Genomic DNA, 16,209 nt, shown 5'->3' with positions numbered 1-16,209 from the left:
CTGGTCACATTAGGGTGTGACTCAATCAGGTGTATCCGGTCATGTTAGGCTTCAGATTGGTCAGGTGTATCTGGTCGTGTTGGAGTATGGCCTAGTCAGGTGTATCTGGTCGTGATGGAGTCTGGCCCAGTCAGGTGTATCTGGTCATGTTGGAGTCTGGCCCAGTCAGGTGTATCTGGTTGTGATGCTGGTACACACGTGTCTGGTGTACACTCCTGTAATAAACGCTTCCATACGTCACCAGCTGGCAGAGTCTGGATCAAGCATCTTAACAACAGGTCATGTGTAAGACAATTAAGGTTGGCCTCAGACTAGATCCTGAGATTAAGGTGTTTATTCTTCCATCACAGTTCAGCAGGGACATTAAACTCTTGATTTTTAGATGTGTCCATGTACCCAGTGTGCATCTGCAGAAGTTGTGGTTGGGTGTGTGCTGTATGTTTGACACAAGTATTGAGAGGTATAAGTGTCACAATGCAAATGCAAGTGTAACTGCAGTCTGGATAAGGCTTAGATCAGTTCATTAGTGCTGGGGTTCTGTGAGCTGTCCTCTGACCTTGGAGTCGTGTCTGTGCATCTGCCACATTTTCTTGCCAGCTTTAACAGGCTGAGTGCTAAGTTGAAGGTGTCCCTTCTTGCTTTAACAGGCTAAGTGCCCAAGATGGAGGTGTTCCTGGTCTTCTCCACCCTGCTGCTTGCCAGTTTTGTCAGCTGCCAAGACATACCGTACGAGGTATCCCTGGCTCAGCTCCAGGCGTGCCCCAAGGAGTGCCGCTGCCCGCCCAGCTTCCCCCACGCCGTGTACTGCGACCACAGGGGCCTGAAACGCATCCCCGTCATCCCGCCCAACACCTGGTACCTCTACCTCCAGAACAACCTGATCGACGTGCTCTCCGAGGAGGCCCTGCGGAACGCCACCCAGCTCAGGTGGCTCAACCTCAACCGCAACAAGATCACCAACGAGGGGGTGGAGGAGGGGGCGCTGAGGGCGATGTCCGGCCTGCTCCACCTCTACATGGAGGACAACCTGCTGACGACCGTGCCCGCCCCGCTGCCTGCTACCCTGGAGCAGCTCCGCCTCTCCCGGAACAGGATCTCCAAAATCCCCCCAGGGGTCTTCTTGGGGAAGGAGCACCTGGCACTGCTGGACCTCCAGGGGAACAAGCTGGAGGACGACGCGGTGACAGAGCAGAGCCTGAAGGGTCTGAGCGGGCTGGTCCAGCTCAACCTGGCCAAGAACAACCTGAAGAGCATGCCGACGGGCCTGCCCGCCACCACCACCCAGCTCTTCCTGGACAACAACGCCATTGAGAAGATACCCCCGGAATACTTCAAAGGCCTGCCCAAGGTGGCCTTCCTCCGTCTCAACTACAATAAGCTGGAAAACAGCGGCCTTCCCAAGAACATCTTCAACCTCTCCAACATCCTGGACCTGCAGCTGTCCCACAACCAACTGACACAGGTTCCCGAGGTCCCCCGAAACCTGGAGCACCTCCACTTGGACCACAACAGGATCAAAAGTAAGTTTACCAATCCATCAGTCTTGTGAGGGGGGGAGATAGGCATTTGTAATGACACAATCCTGACGTCTTCTCTGCTTAGGACCTTGGAATTTTTAACTTGTGCAGGGTAAAGGTCTCTCTGCTAACTGAGGTCCAACCTTGTCCTTTCAGGTATCAACGGAACTGATGTCTGCCCAGTTTCTGCTAGTGAGCTTGAAGACTACTTCGAAGAGAAGATGCCTAGGCTACGCTACCTTCGTCTCGATGGCAATGAGATCAAACCCCCCATCCCGAGGGACCTGATGGTCTGCTTCCGGCTCCTCAGGGCCGTGGTCATATGAGATGTCACATGACATCGTCGTCATTCCTCTCTGCCATCGTCATTACAATACTGTGTCATACAGATCAAGGGACAGATCCAGCCAATTTTCCACTGCATCTCTGAACTGAAGAATACAAATACTACAGAAAATAACAGGTTGTGTGAGGACATTGAATCAATACAGTAGTTCATAGGCCAGTGTACAGTGAGCTCCCTTTGTATTTTATAGATAGAGACTCATGAGTGCAGTACTGTTTGTTGACCACCCACTGTGCCTGTTCATCTTTCTTTCAGCAGTACTTCATACCACTTAAAGGCTACAGGTAATTTCACATAACATGGGTACTGTATGTTGAGGATCTTAGTGAGATGAAGTTGCTTCACTGCAAATACAATACCCATTTGTGACTAAAGACAAGCAAATGACAAAAAAGAATTCTGGGAATTGCTGTGCTTGCAAATTTTAATATAACCACAAAAACACACCAGAAAGACATTCCTTTCTCCTCTCCAAAGATGTTGCTGGGCACACACTTCATTTTCTGTCTTTCTTCCTTACTGATGTGCTTCTGTCTGCCTTCTTCTTCATGGACATGACCTGAAATACTTTTTCAAACTTTACTTTGGGAGTAAAACTGGATTCAGCAGATTTGCCATCTGCATGAAACACATAAACTGATAATCTTTTCTAATCATGTGACTTATTTCATTGAGAGTGTCACCTATTTCAAGACCTTGGATTCAGTAGTGTATTAAAATGATTTTGGATTGCAATTTCGGAGGGAAAATGTTGTCTCTACTTTTGTGCAAGACTGACTATAACCTGGATCTTCTTGTGTGAGACTGAGGATATACAGTTGGTACCATTCCTGTAATGCTGCGATTTTAGCTATGTTACTACACATGCACTGTGAACATTATCATCTATTTGGCTAATGTATAACCATCTTTAACGTAATTTCTGCAGCATTGGAACGGTATCGTGCGGTTATGGAAATGCTAAGAGGTTTTTTTGCTGGGTTTATGCTGTCAGGTATGTATTTTGAAAGTAGTAAGTATGGGCCAAAATAATTTCTAATCCCTTAGTTATTCTTTCTGTCTTTTTGTAAATGTTCAGAATACATTTCTTGTTAGAATTGCTCCTGACACACGGAGCAACAATAAAAACTTGGAGTTGCTCTCATGGATTTTTTTTTTTTTTGTTTTTGTAGTGAGTTAATCATATTTCAGGTGGGCAGCAAATCAGCACGTCAGAATCACACAGAAAGAGGGAAAACGCTGAGACTGAGGCTCTTCAAATCTGTAATGATTCGGTACATCCAATTTCAGCATGTGAAACACAACCGTAATATTCTTAGACTGTGTTCTGATGTAACTTCCACACATTGAGACATTGAGAACACAAAACAAGACACCTAGCGCTACAGCGCTTTGGCAGCTGTGGACCGTCCCTGCTTAAGGAGTCCATCACTGAACCTTCCCACTGTGGCTGGATTCAGACCTGCCTCTGACATGTGCTAATTTGCCGGTCTTTGTGATGTATACCGCAGCGGCTCAGAGCAGTACATTCCCAGAATGCTTTTTTCCCACATGACCCACAGGCCTCTCTGACAGGGACACTGTAGATCACTGTGTCAGGAGCGCTGGGTCTCCTTTTCACATCACGCAAGGCTGGGAAGCGATACTGTACTGAGGTGACCACAGAGTTTTTGCCATTTTTTTCCAAGTGCCAGCAACTTTGCTTGGGCAGTTTTATTAGCCTGCAGTAACATTTGCTTTTGTTGGGCATATTTAGTCACCAGCAATAGCATTAACTTTGCTTGGGTGATTCAGGTGCGTTTTGGCAGGAATGCACAAGCGATGTGGTACCTCACCAGCTGGTCAGCATTCGCCTGCCCAACGAGTCACAGCATTTTAATACATGTGGGGGGGATTTCGCTCTCCTGATATGAGTCACAACTATCAAGAGCTATGTGGAATATTCTCTCCTGATATGACTCACAGCATTGCGATCCATGTGGAAGATCCCTCTCCCCATGCAAACCCATAAGAGGCAGCACATTGCTGGTTTTACCTGAAGCAGCAACATATTTATGCAACATGCATATGTAGTATAGTGTGTCTTGCAATGCATATTTAGTGCAGGTTTGTTCAGATTGCACTAAGATCCCTTCTGTCCTGTAGTCGGTTCTGATGAAGTTCTGCACTGATTAACGGCTCTGTGCCTCTGTGCCCAGTCTTTTTGAAGTCTGACTTGGTGGTGGATCAAAACCGTATGTTGGGGTTTTTTACTTAATGTGAGAACACAAATCATATGAAAAGTATAACCTTGTGCCAGAATGGACCGTGGGACTAAAACAGGGGGAAAGTCTACATTGCTGACTTATCAGAAAATATGTTTCCTGCACATAGTTTCTAATATTCTTTCAGCCCTCTTGGCTTTGAGAGGAATTTTATAAATGAGTCTGGCTGTGAGTAGTTCTTGATTATACGGCTACAGGTTTTTTCTTTGTTTGCAGGATGGTGGAATCAGAATATTTATACAAAAGACTTATCTAACTTCACTCACTCTGAAAACATCTGGTAATAATTGTGACCAGGAGTGGGTCATGCTTGAATTTCAGATACTATAATCAGGCAGAACAATGGAGCCACTTAAAACAGCACTTGAGGTATTTGAGCCACTGCTTTCCTGAATTAAAAAGCCTGCTGGATAAAACCAGTTGAAGTGACAGGCTTCACACTCTTCAGTGTGTCAATGAGTCATAATTATGGAGCATTTAGTGTCTTATTCTTTCCATAATTTGTGCAGATTGCACACAGTTGAGTATTACCATTTGAGTGCACAGGAGAGAGACCTAATAAATCAATTCAAGCAGTATCCAAAAGTATGGTAGCCTACTATCTCTGGGAAAAATCTCTACAGAGAAATGAAGAATTTTTGATGTGGGTTGTTTAACAAATACTTTTTTAAAGCACTCCCACTATATCTTCTTATGCAGCATTTGGAGTGGGAGTTGGAGGAATCTGATTTAAAAACACAATATGTACACAAAGGAATAGGATACACTTGCAAATTTTCTTGCATCCTTCTTTTTTTATGGGATACTTACAGGAACGTGTTATAAAAAGCATTGCGCACTCTGTACACATTATAACTAGTTTCAGACTAGTTATAATATGTACAGATTAGTTTCATAATCTTCAGGCAACAAGTCACTGAAAAGGTAAAGGGGAAGAGAGAAAGAAGTAGCGCCCTATTTTCTGGGGTAAATCTCTGAAAAGACATGAAGGAAAAAAAAATCAGTGGTGATGTGAAATGGCCACAAGTTCCACTGAACCAGCAGGAGTTCAGTGGTGTGAGACCATCATTTGCAGCCGGGCTGTTTCAGATGGAGATAAAGCTGACATATGGAAACCGCTCTGGCACTTCCTGGTCTGTGTCGGGCTCTTGCTGCAGATATGATTTCAGTGTTCTTGGCCCCGAATGAGAAGCGGAGAGGCTTTTCTCAGGGCTGGGACTTCCTCTCTGTGCCGAACGCCAAAAGAGGTTCGGCACAGAGACTCCATTGTTCCAGAGGCCTGCAGATGTGCACATGAAAGTAATATTTTCACCTCGGGAACAGGAAGACAAATATTTCATACTTAAGAACTGATTAAGTTATGCCCCCCAAAAATAAAGGTGTTATTGTTGGGATTAAAATGGGTATTTCTCCTTTTGGGGGGTGGTCTGCGCATTGAGTTACATTCTTTTTTTTTTTTTGAGCGTGGGAATGGTGTGGACTGACCAAAATCGAGCCTTCGCCTTGCCGCCATGCCAGTGCCTACCTTCACACACACGAGGGCACCTGGGTCTGACAGAGCGTGCGCTCGCAAACACACACACATACGCACACACCACCCTCCCTCTCACCTCTATCCCGAGCGACCCCCTTGCCATTGGCCAGGTCCCCTGAACCCTCAGCACCACCACCTCAGCAGCCAGGAGCATTTGGGAGAGCAGGAGAGAGAGGTAAGCGCTGTGGGCTTTCAGTTTTGCTCTACGGGTCTGTGTCTTTGGTAGAAGCTGGGTGAGCCCTTCAGGAATCTCACAGTTTTGCTGTAATGCGCTTCTTCTACATTGGCTAATTAATGTGAGCCAGACCTACCATTATACATCTTGCTGTGATGGTTTTTTTCCTCATTCTCATACAACAATCAATTGTAACTGTCATATTTATTTTTCCTGAACTGCTTCTAAATGTGTGAAGGCAATTTAGCATAATGTGGTTTTGTAATTATGAACAGCTGTGCAGTTGACATTTGCCTTTGCAGGTGATCCAAGGAATTATGGCATCTATAATCATGCCAGATGGACAGTTTATCTGTTGGTCATGCATTGTTTTAAGGTAGAATAGAATAGGCTTGATTGATTTGGGTCTTTGGGGAAGGTTTAACTGTGCAGTTCCTGTCTCTCTACATGTTGACAAAGGGCTTTTGCTAGTGAGTATTTGTGGACTTTACCCATTAACATGGATGACAGCAGAATGCATTCAGTGATGGACAATGTGTCAGAGATTTGGAACAAAAATTCTCTGGATGGTTTTGTTGCTTTTATTTTACCAAAATGCTATGGAAGTCTGTAACAGAAGAATACTAATGTGATTTGAAATCGTTTTAGCGTCGTAGCTTTGGATGAATAATAACCAAGAGCCAGTATATTGCCAGAAAATGTCAGAAAAGTCTAAAAAGATCCTTTCTGATGACAAGCCCCTCCCCTTTGAAATGAAACTGTAAAATCATTGAGTGCCCGGGACGTCCAGGTTGCAGCCAAACAAAACACAGGAGCTGACTATAAGCCAAATGTAATACACGCGTGTGCACACACACAAGCACATATCCATTGCACACTGCAAGTTTCTGACAGCGCATCTGTGCACCTAAATCACAAAAAGATAGGTTTAAATGACTCTTTACATCCCTTTAAATGCACAGATTTAGTGCTTTGCTGAATGAGTCCGGAACTGCCGTCGTTATGCAGTACTCGTAAAGCTACCTTTTTTTCCTCCTCCTCCTTAAAATAGCAGCTGCAAGAACTCGGACTTTTTCAGTGAAAGGTGTGTGTGTGTGTTTGTGTTTGTGTATGTAGAGATATCACAGTGAAAGCTCTCCTCGCAGTTGTGCCTCAGTGCTGCTCTGTCCGCAAGCCCCCCGGTGGAATTTTGAGCCTGCAAGCCGCGACGGGCCAAGATCCCTGATAAAGGCCCTCTGTGAAAGCTCCTCTCTCTCTCTCTCTCTCTCTCTCTCTCTCTCTGCCCCTCTCTCTCCCTGTGGGGCAGCACTGCATCCACGTCTCTCTCATCACTCCTCCCCTCTCTCCACTACCCTGTTAGCCTGTTGGCTCCAACACCTCTCCCTGGCCTTTTCCACCAGAGAGATGGAGATCTGCAGATAAAGGATCTAGATGTAGTAACTTTTTTCAGTTCAGCCATCCAGACCTCCCTCTGAATGCCTCTAAAACCATGTTGGGGCACCAAGATTTTCTTCTTCTGCTTTGCATTAATGTCTCAAAGGTGAAAGTCTTCGCTGACATGCTTCCTGGGCTTAGAACACCCCTAGTCTAGCAAATCTCCTCCTAAAACCTGCAGGTCTGTATTGCTTTTGTTGGAACAGCAGAGAGCTTGTGGACTGTTTGTGTTTTTAATAAGGGATCACGGTGTAACTCTATAGTGGAGGCTTGAGTCTAAACTGCAACTTCAGATGTTTTTTTCCTGGGTTAAGTTCTGTTTGGACCACACAGTTACCTTGCAGTATACATCACCTCACTTTCCCAGAGGGCACCAGAAAGAAGGTCCATTTCACAAGACACTTAGTGCAGAGAAACAGGGTTCATAAAAGGCAAATATGATAAAATGTAATGAAATGCTTCTACTATGAGCTTAAAGAGCGAGGAGGCCAGTTCGTCCCATTCGGGATGCATGCATTCCTGCTCAGAACATATCAGCTGATCCGTGACTCACTGTACATCTAAGGGTCGGGGGGGGGGGGGGGGGGGGCTGCTGACTGTGTCTGAAGCTGATAAAATAGCCCCTCCCTGCCTAACTCTGACCCTTTAACTGGCTTAGGATCTGCACCACAAGCACACAACACTGTAAGAAAACGCTTTCAGTGACAAACCACAAATCAGATGGCACTTACATTACATTAAACTTTCAATGACATATAAGATGAGCTCTGGCCTTTTATGCCACAGGGTTGAATTGAAAGGGGGGAAAAAAACAAGCCAGCCACACTCGCCAGGCTTGGGTTAAAATTTTGTCATAACTTTTGGACTCTGCTGGGAGTTTGGGTGGATGAACACCAAGAACAGCAACGGGAAGATGGAATACCCATGTGCTACACTCGTGTTGTGACACAAGCTAAAGCTAAGCAATAGCAAAAACATGTGACATTAATCACCCAGTCAGAACACTATCCTTGAGGGCCCATCTTGAGCAAGCAAACATGTTACTTCCTGGTGTTCTCAAAACAACAGATCCAACAGAGATACTCTTTCCCATGATGCACTTGTGCTTATACCAGTGCATCATGGGAAACATTGAAGTACAAAGGTTGCAAGACTGTGTTTACTTTCAACATAGCTGCAACACAGAGGTGGTATCTTGATTGTTCTGTCTTGTTTGACTGTCTTGAGGTAAAACTGCATTTACATTGCCATTTCTGTTGTGTGGGTCCAACAAAATGGTTTCAATGAATTTAGTATTCAGATACTGAATTTTCAGACACATTTATTACAAGCTACATGTATGAATGACCTGATGATGATGATTACTAGTCAAATAAGTTTCAGAGGAGAAAATGGTGATGTCCCGTCTTTGTAAAGGATATTTGTATTCTTGCTCTTTCAGGGTAGATGATGAAGATGTTGGTACACCTCATTTTAGGACTCTTCGTCTTGAAGGCGGCAGTGGCCGTGCCCTCCCGACACGCTCGGCAGGTGGAGCTTGACACGTACGACTCAGCCAGCTATGACATAGATCTGGAAAACTTGAACTTGGAGACCCAGGACATCTACGACTACAGTGACATACTGACCATCGATGAACCTCAGGTAGCAAGTGGGTGAGACTCTTTCAGTCTGGGAAAAGGGTCTTGCTCTTCATCATAGCGCAAGCGGTTCTTCATGCCAGAGATGCTTGCTATCTAAGCACAGACAAGTGCCATCTACCCAGTCTGCTATTTGCAGCCAATTGTATTTGAATAATATTGCTTTTTATGCCTTTTCCCTTTTATGCATCCCTTTGGATTTCACCACTGTGGAATTCTAGTAAATGCTGACAGGTAACACATCTGGGTTCAAACTGAGGCTGTGGCTCAAAGCAAACACCTGGCCAACTAAGCTCATCTTTTATTCATTCATTTATTCAATCACTCACTCATTCATTCAAACGTAATTCTGTCATAAAGAGGTAGGTAATTTTATGGCCCAAATCAGCTTTAACCGACTATGTGCTGTAAACTGGTTTGCTCTGCCTGGATAGCTAATTTGCTAATGGATGATGTTTCGAGGGAAGATACTGAAGGTTATGGTAAAGCTGTGTTGATTTTAGCCCTTCTGTTCTCCTTCAGTTTTCGTCTTGCTCTCCTGGCTGAGAGGGTGTGATGCTTTTGTAACCCTTGGTTTTAGCAAACAACACCAGTAAACTTTAGACCCTTAGATGCTTCTCATTTTCAGTTTATTCAGGTGTTCAAAACTGGCTGAAAGAAAAAGCCCTGACCTTAGTACATGTGGCAAGGCTACATGTGCCACTACATGTTGAATCACATGAAACAGTAGAAATGGATATACCGCACCAACGTGACCCTCTAAGGCTCTCTTGAGGCTGTCTGGTTGTAAAGAACGGCATTGTTGTCCTCTATATATCACTTCAGTATGTGTGTCTATTTGTTGAGTGCTACCTGCAGCTCCATCTTTCTTCTTTCTTCTTCTGCTTGTTCACTGCTATCAGTGATAGAGCCGTGTTCCTTTTTCCCATCCATGTTTATCTTCTCATACGTTTTAGCTGCAACGTCAATGGTGGCAGGATAGTTGCTCTGGTTTATGACTCTACCCACAGCTTTCTTTGAAGTGGATTGATATGAGTAGTGTCTGTAGGGTGAGCTGGCAAAGGTACACATGACAGAAAAAAAGGTAACGGTAAACCCCCCCAAGACCTGAGCTAAGCCAGCCTGGTCCTTCTCTGCTGAGGTAAAGGGTAGCCAGAATGTCAAAGGTTAGCCAGTGTGCTAAGCTATCTAAATCCTGTTCTCCTCTCGCTACCAGGTAGGGATCCAGTGGGGCATCCAAGTCTGTCTCTTATTAAAGCTCTTTGAAATCCATAAATCTGTGACTGAACAATGGAAAGGATAGAATGGGAAAGGATAGGCCTCTGGCTGAGCTGGACCTGAAGTGGACCATCTGCAGTCCAGGTTTGGAATCAGAACACTAAAGCTGTTGTTTTGAGACCACGCTGTATGTGCAAGTTTGTACTATTTTTCTAAGAAAAAGAAAAATCGGGAGTGAATTTTCAAATGCAGCGTGCTTAAGCTAAAACCTCAAAACTGTAGGTTTAAGACAAATCCACAATCCCCTCTGTAGGTTTATGACATAATTAAAACACAGAGTGTGTAGACAACATCCATATTGCTGACTTCAGTCGCTCTGACAAGTTACATCTGATACAGCACTGCTTGCATTGAGTTGCTACAAAATCTAAATCTAATCTAAAGATGTGCCATTCGTTCCATTAGGATGGAGAACTGGGAGAGGATGGGGTGCGTGCAGTGAAGGTGGTATAGCCACTTTTTAAAGTACATAAAGTACAAAGTAACTTTGGGCAGAATTTGCCAGTGGAGCAGGTCTGAAAAGTAATAGTTTGTGTAAGTCTTGCTAAAAGCTGGTAACATTAGGGTTGCAGGAAGCAGAATGCTTTCCGTAGTGACATCGCTCCCCGAGACTCTGGATAGCTAGCATTGTTGCCTCAGCTGCTAACCACATTGGAAATTAGATTTGGTTGTGTGACGAGAATAGTGGAGTTGAGGACCCTCTGTCTCATTCATTACACCAGTACCCTGAACTAATCAAGCCTATTTATTTATCTTTCTAAAAGAAAGTGGTCTAAAGAAGGCTTTGTATCATGTCTAAGCTCACTTTTTTTTTTTATCTCTGCTCTGTTTCTTCTGAGCAGTGTAAAAGCAACTGAAAGTCTATCTCTGTGAGAAAGTTTTCCATTCTCTAATTGATGGCTGTCTTTTTACACTTTCTGGGAAGATGGCCACTGACGGCATAGAGACAGCAGTTTCGCATCTGTTTCCTGTACAGACTGCTCTGGAGGCTTGCGTAGCCAACAGCAGCAAAAGGTTTGAAATTAAGTGCTCGGGTGATCTTTGACCCTTGAGATTAACTGTGACATTTTTTTAATGACAGCTAGAGCAGGCCTTGTTTTTTTTTTCAAATTTAGGCCTCAGTCATTAGCCATGTTTGCTGTAGACAAGACATGTACACACATACACACACACACACACACACACACGCACATATTCCCTGAAATGCCACTTAGTCTGTGAAAGACTGTAGGGATCTGGGGCTGACATGGAGCTGGTTGTTGGACTCAGTGGTGGGGCTGCAGCAGAAGCATAATGGCCTGTCTGCATTTGGCCCAGTTGCAGGGCTCCCTGGTGGAGCTGCGCAGTGGGGACCAGAGAAGCCGCGTGGAGCCAGGGTGTGAATGCTGCCGTTGATGCTGCTTCTCGGGCCATAGGCTAGCAGGAAGGGGCCGCTGGGTCACAAGCCGCCCCTGAATCCCGTGTTTTAACAGGAGCAACGTTTTCCACCACATTTGTATTCTCACGTTGCTCCGAGCCTGGCCTTCACTTCCTGTTGCCCCTGACTGAATGCGCTGTTTTTCTGGAGGCTGGCTTGCACTGCACAGGACTGCTCAAAGCCTCTCCTTGTTGCCTGTCCAGTCTGCCCGTTTGGCTGGCTTGGTGCTGTAATTGCCTGAGGAGTTGTCTTCTGCCTTTATCCACGATCAACCTACTATTTGCCTGGTTTTTTTGGCTCCTTCAGGTCTTTGGACTTTTAAATAAACTAAGCTAGTTTTTTTTCTATATATATACATATTGTTCAGCTGCAGCTGAAGGAAGCAGCACAAGAATAAACAGTGTCTCCCATTCACAAACTGATTCACTCATTCACACTAACTCACTCATTGACACAGACTCACTGACTCAGTCATATATTAACTCACTTGCTTATACATTGATTCACTGCCTCACATACTGATTCACTCACACACTAACTCACTCATTCACACACTGAATCACTTTGTCATGCATTGACTCACTTGCTTACACAGCACTTCACTGACTACTGGCTGACTTACTCACACACTGATGTACTCACTGACTAACTGAGTCCTGATCGGTTTTCTCCACAATGCCATTTTACCACTAGAGGCGCTAGAGGAAGGGAAGGTAAGATAAGTAGTCGCAGCCAATCTGAACGGTGCCTGTACCGTTCTTGTTCTGTTTATGTTTCGTCTTTGTGGCAAATGCTTCCAAAGTCTCTAGAGAACCTGCACACGTCTCCAAGTGTGTGTAAAAGGGCTCTTGTGAGCTCCATGCAGTGAAATACGTTTTTTCTGCTCCATGAGCGTCTTGGTTCCACAAGGACCACTGCTGTCTGGCAGGGAGGATCAGCTTTACAAGCATCAGAGTAAGCAGGCAGATGCTGCTCCCAGACACGCTGTGTGAGTGTGTGGCACCCCCATGTGGCCTGCGGTGGAATTGCAAGCGGAAGGGTCAGGGAAGGCAGATGCCGTGTTGGCAGTTTGTGAAGGTGTGTCCTTCGCCAGCGATTCAAATGTGGACTTGTTTTTATAATACAGCAGGACTATTCATCTCCAGCTCTGGTCGACCGCAGTCCAGCAGATTTTTTTTTTTAGCTCTCTTCAAACCACTCATGCTGTCGTAACAATTTAGAAGGGAGACTAATTTGGCCCAATCAAGACAACTATTGATTGAATCAGGTGGTTAAGTGGCTTGTGAAAAGACAGATCAGAAATAAACAGGAACAGTAAAAGTTTATTTGCAGTGCCTTTTATTTCCTTCTTTCTCTTCTGTCTGAAAATTGCAGGCTTATCTGACTTCGGAATTTTGAGTTGGTCAGATCCTCGTAAGTTGAGGAATTTATGTGCAGTGTGTGTGTGTGTGTCTGTGTGTGTGTGTGTTTGTGTGTATGTGTGTGCGTGTGCCTGTCTTTGCCAGGTTTGATGGTTGGTGTCACATCTGTGAGTGGTTATCTGTGTGATGCAGGCGTGGAAGTGAAGCGGGAGAGTGAGGCTTCATGAACCCCAAAATTGGCCATTCTTGTGCTATTGATGACTCACTCATTGGAACCAGTCATAGTGTTCTAATATGGTGAGCAGTCTTGATTGGATCGTACCAGTCTGTGATTGGCAGAACGTCATAGCTGCAGCACTTACAATATTTTGTATACATTTTATTTATACCTCTCTCTAGACCATAAACACCCCAAAAGCTTGTGGTTTAGTCTTACCATCATTATAGTTCTTTTAAATAAATGTCCCTTTTACATAGTAGTTACTTTTGTTGTCCATGAAACCATTTTTGAAGAGTATTGTTCTTGTCAGTCATGGAAAATTTATGTCAAAACTACAAATGTCATGCTACATTACCTCTGCTTTCAGTAGATCAAATTGTCAGAAACCATTTATTTGGTCACAGGTTGACCAAATTGCGTAGTTGGTAGCTAACATATTGTTCTGTAGTCAGGGTTTCAAACAGTCGTACTTTATTAGCTGCTATCCATGTGAGCAATTTTTGTCAGGAATCCAGCTGGGTTGCGTTCACTGACCCCTGTTGGATATATAGAGTAAATATGCATGTGCTGTGGTGCATGTGGTGTTTCTGGTTGCAGACAGTGATCAGCACACTGGCCCCCTGGTCAGTATGTAATGTAAATACGCCTGTGATGTCTCTGGCTGCAGATAGAGATCGGCACTTTGGCCCCCCTGGTGGACAGTTACCTGGCCCCAACCGCCTCCCTGGAGGAGGGGGAGGAGCTTCTCCAGGGACCGCCCTTCTCCGCCAGCGCCACTAGTGCCAGTGCCACCAGCGCCATCTCTGAGGACTCTGGGGACTCGGGGGACTCTGGGGACTCTGGGGTCTCTGTAGACATCGAGCCTGACAGGGGTCAGTAACCTCAGATGTCTCACTGGTAACCCGTTCCGAGTACTGCTCACCGGTCCTGTGTGCAACTCACCTGCGTCATTGCTCTCATGTTTGAGCTCACCTGTATCAATACCATTCACCTGTGAAACTGCTCATCTGTCTTAAATTCTGTTCACCTTTGTCACCACTCACCTCTTTCAGGAGCTGTTCACCTATGTCAGTCCCAAATATCAGTCATGTGTCCCTAACCAACGTACTGATTACTAACTTCACTCCCTCCTATCTATAAAACTGCAACTATCCCACTGCTTAGTGTCTTACACTCCACTCCTTTGTTCCAGATAGTGCTCACAACTTGATATACCTGTTACAAAACACAGTCACCTGTCCCGTCTTTCCCTTTTATTTACCTGTTTTACCTGTGAAGATTAAAGTGGACTATTGAATTACTAACAGAATTCAGTGTTTCTTTGCTCACATTTTTTTAGATTTGAGCAAATGTTCCAGACAGTGAATATGGTCAGCAGTACCGGGTCCAGAGTCACACAGTTTTACAGGATTTGGCAGGATTGAGCAATACCACATTTCTCCCCACCCCTCCCCGCTCCAGGACCCACCTGTCTGTTGTGCACCTGCCTGGGGGGGTCAGTGTACTGTGACGACCTGAGGCTGGAGAGCGTGCCCCCCCTCCCCAAAGAGACCACTCACTTCTACGCCCGCTACAACAGGATCAAGAAGATCAACAAGTCCGACTTTGCTCAGATGAGTACGTGCGGGGGGGCTCTGCTTCAAGGACCAGAGGTCAGGGGTCAGGGGTCAAGGGTCATGGGTCACATACAGCAGAAGTGGGGTCTGCTGGAAAGCTGAGCCTCCGTTTTCCCAAGGTTAGCTGAAGTGAGCCTACGCCGCGGGGCTCAGCCCCTCTGTGTGGGTCCCTGGCAGCTGTATTGTTCTCTCTGGCACCGCAGACAAGCTGAAGAAGATCGACGTGACCGGTAACCAGATCTCGGCCATCGACGAGGACGCCCTGTTCGGCCTGCCTGCCCTGGAGGAGCTGGTGGTGAGGGAGAACAACGTGGCACAGCTGCCCGCCCTGCCCGCCAGCATGGTCCTCATCGACGCCAGCCACAACAGGCTGGGCAGGAGGGGCATCCAGAACGAGGCTTTCAAGGTGAGGGCGAACATCAGGCTGAAACCTGGCTGAAACTATGCGGGAAATGGTTACTGCTTGCCAGAGAGAACACCTGGGAAAGCCAGTTCTCTGCTGGAAGTGGTGTTGATGGGAGTAGGAATCAGTTTGCCTTCTGGGCCCTGTAGGAAACCAATGCCTTGTTGATGGAGACACTGCTGTTGAGGTGCCGTCTTTCATGAGACATTAAATGCCATGGTCATTGAAGATCACGTGACATTTAAGGCACGAGCATGGGTGTCCCCTTGTGTCCATCCATCTAATCACTCCCCATTTAAACTGAGTAAGGAAATCCTTGCCTCTCCACCTCATCTACTGTGTGGTGAGGTAATAAATCAGTGCAGTTCATGCCTTTCTCATTTTTGTAATGTGACAAGCTGTTAAAACAGGTTATTTTCTCTGTACCATATTGTAGGATATGCACAACCTGATGTACCTCTACTTGACTGACAACAATATCGCCCACATTCCTCTGCCGCTTCCTGACAGCCTGCGCTCTCTGCACCTACAGGTACTCACTGCCATCTAGTGGCAGAATATTGCCACTTCAACATCATGTGGTGCTGAAAAGTGCCCTCACTGCTATCCCAATGGTGCCACCTGAGTTAAGACATTTCCAGTTGTTTCCTCAAGGAAGTCAAGGATTTGTTAAGCTTGACATGTTAATGATTTTGTACTTAGGTACTTAGGTACCTAGTTTGGGTTGTGGTGTTCATGGGAACTGTTAAGGTGTTTGGGGCACATCAGTCTTTTCCCATGGGTTCTCTGCTGTCTTCCAGAACAATAACATCCAGATGATGCATGAGGACACCTTCTGCAACATGAAAGATTTCAACTACATCCGCAATGCACTGGAGGATATCCGACTGGATGCCAATCCCATTAACCTGAGCAAGACTCCACAAGCCTACGTCTGTCTGCCCCGTGTACCTGTAGGAAACCTCGTTTAAACACACACACACACACACACACACACATACACA

The 16,209-nt window shown here is 45.5% G+C and overlaps 2 protein-coding genes across 2 annotated transcripts; both read left to right on the top strand.

The window, feature by feature from the left end:
• The first annotated feature begins 661 nt into the window (after nt 1–661).
• Nucleotides 662–1,843, top strand: LOC118771622 (keratocan-like). Its single transcript, XM_036519610.1, has 2 exons — nt 662–1,520; nt 1,674–1,843. The coding sequence occupies exons 1-2, from the start codon at nt 662–664 to the stop codon at nt 1,841–1,843; spliced, it is 1,029 nt and encodes a 342-aa protein (XP_036375503.1).
• Nucleotides 1,844–5,730: 3,887 nt separating this feature from the next.
• On the top strand, nt 5,731–16,209 carry LOC118771665 (epiphycan-like). The gene is made up of 7 exons (XM_036519673.1): nt 5,731–5,836; nt 8,712–8,914; nt 13,854–14,058; nt 14,648–14,803; nt 15,006–15,208; nt 15,642–15,737; nt 16,006–16,209. Exons 2-7 carry the CDS (start codon nt 8,717–8,719, stop codon nt 16,174–16,176), a joined length of 1,029 nt encoding a protein of 342 aa, XP_036375566.1. The 5' UTR covers nt 5,731–5,836; nt 8,712–8,716; the 3' UTR covers nt 16,177–16,209.

This window comes from Megalops cyprinoides, chromosome 25, assembly GCF_013368585.1.
Source record: "Megalops cyprinoides isolate fMegCyp1 chromosome 25, fMegCyp1.pri, whole genome shotgun sequence".
In the NCBI taxonomy this organism is placed as follows: Eukaryota; Metazoa; Chordata; class Actinopteri; order Elopiformes; family Megalopidae; genus Megalops; species Megalops cyprinoides.
Note: the sequence above shows the minus strand (reverse complement) of the source record. Positions and strands in the feature narration are given on the sequence as shown.

Coding starts and splice junctions, on each gene's coding strand:
- LOC118771622 (XM_036519610.1), top strand. CDS start 662: ATGGAGGTGTTCCTGGTCTTCTCCACCCTGCTGCTTGCCAGTTTTGTC. Junction 1,521..1,673: donor GGACCACAACAGGATCAAAA/GTAAGTTTACCA, acceptor TTGTCCTTTCAG/GTATCAACGGAACTGATGTC.
- LOC118771665 (XM_036519673.1), top strand. CDS start 8,717: ATGATGAAGATGTTGGTACACCTCATTTTAGGACTCTTCGTCTTGAAG. Junction 8,915..13,853: donor TGACCATCGATGAACCTCAG/GTAGCAAGTGGG, acceptor CTCTGGCTGCAG/ATAGAGATCGGCACTTTGGC. Junction 14,059..14,647: donor AGACATCGAGCCTGACAGGG/GTCAGTAACCTC, acceptor TCCCCGCTCCAG/GACCCACCTGTCTGTTGTGC.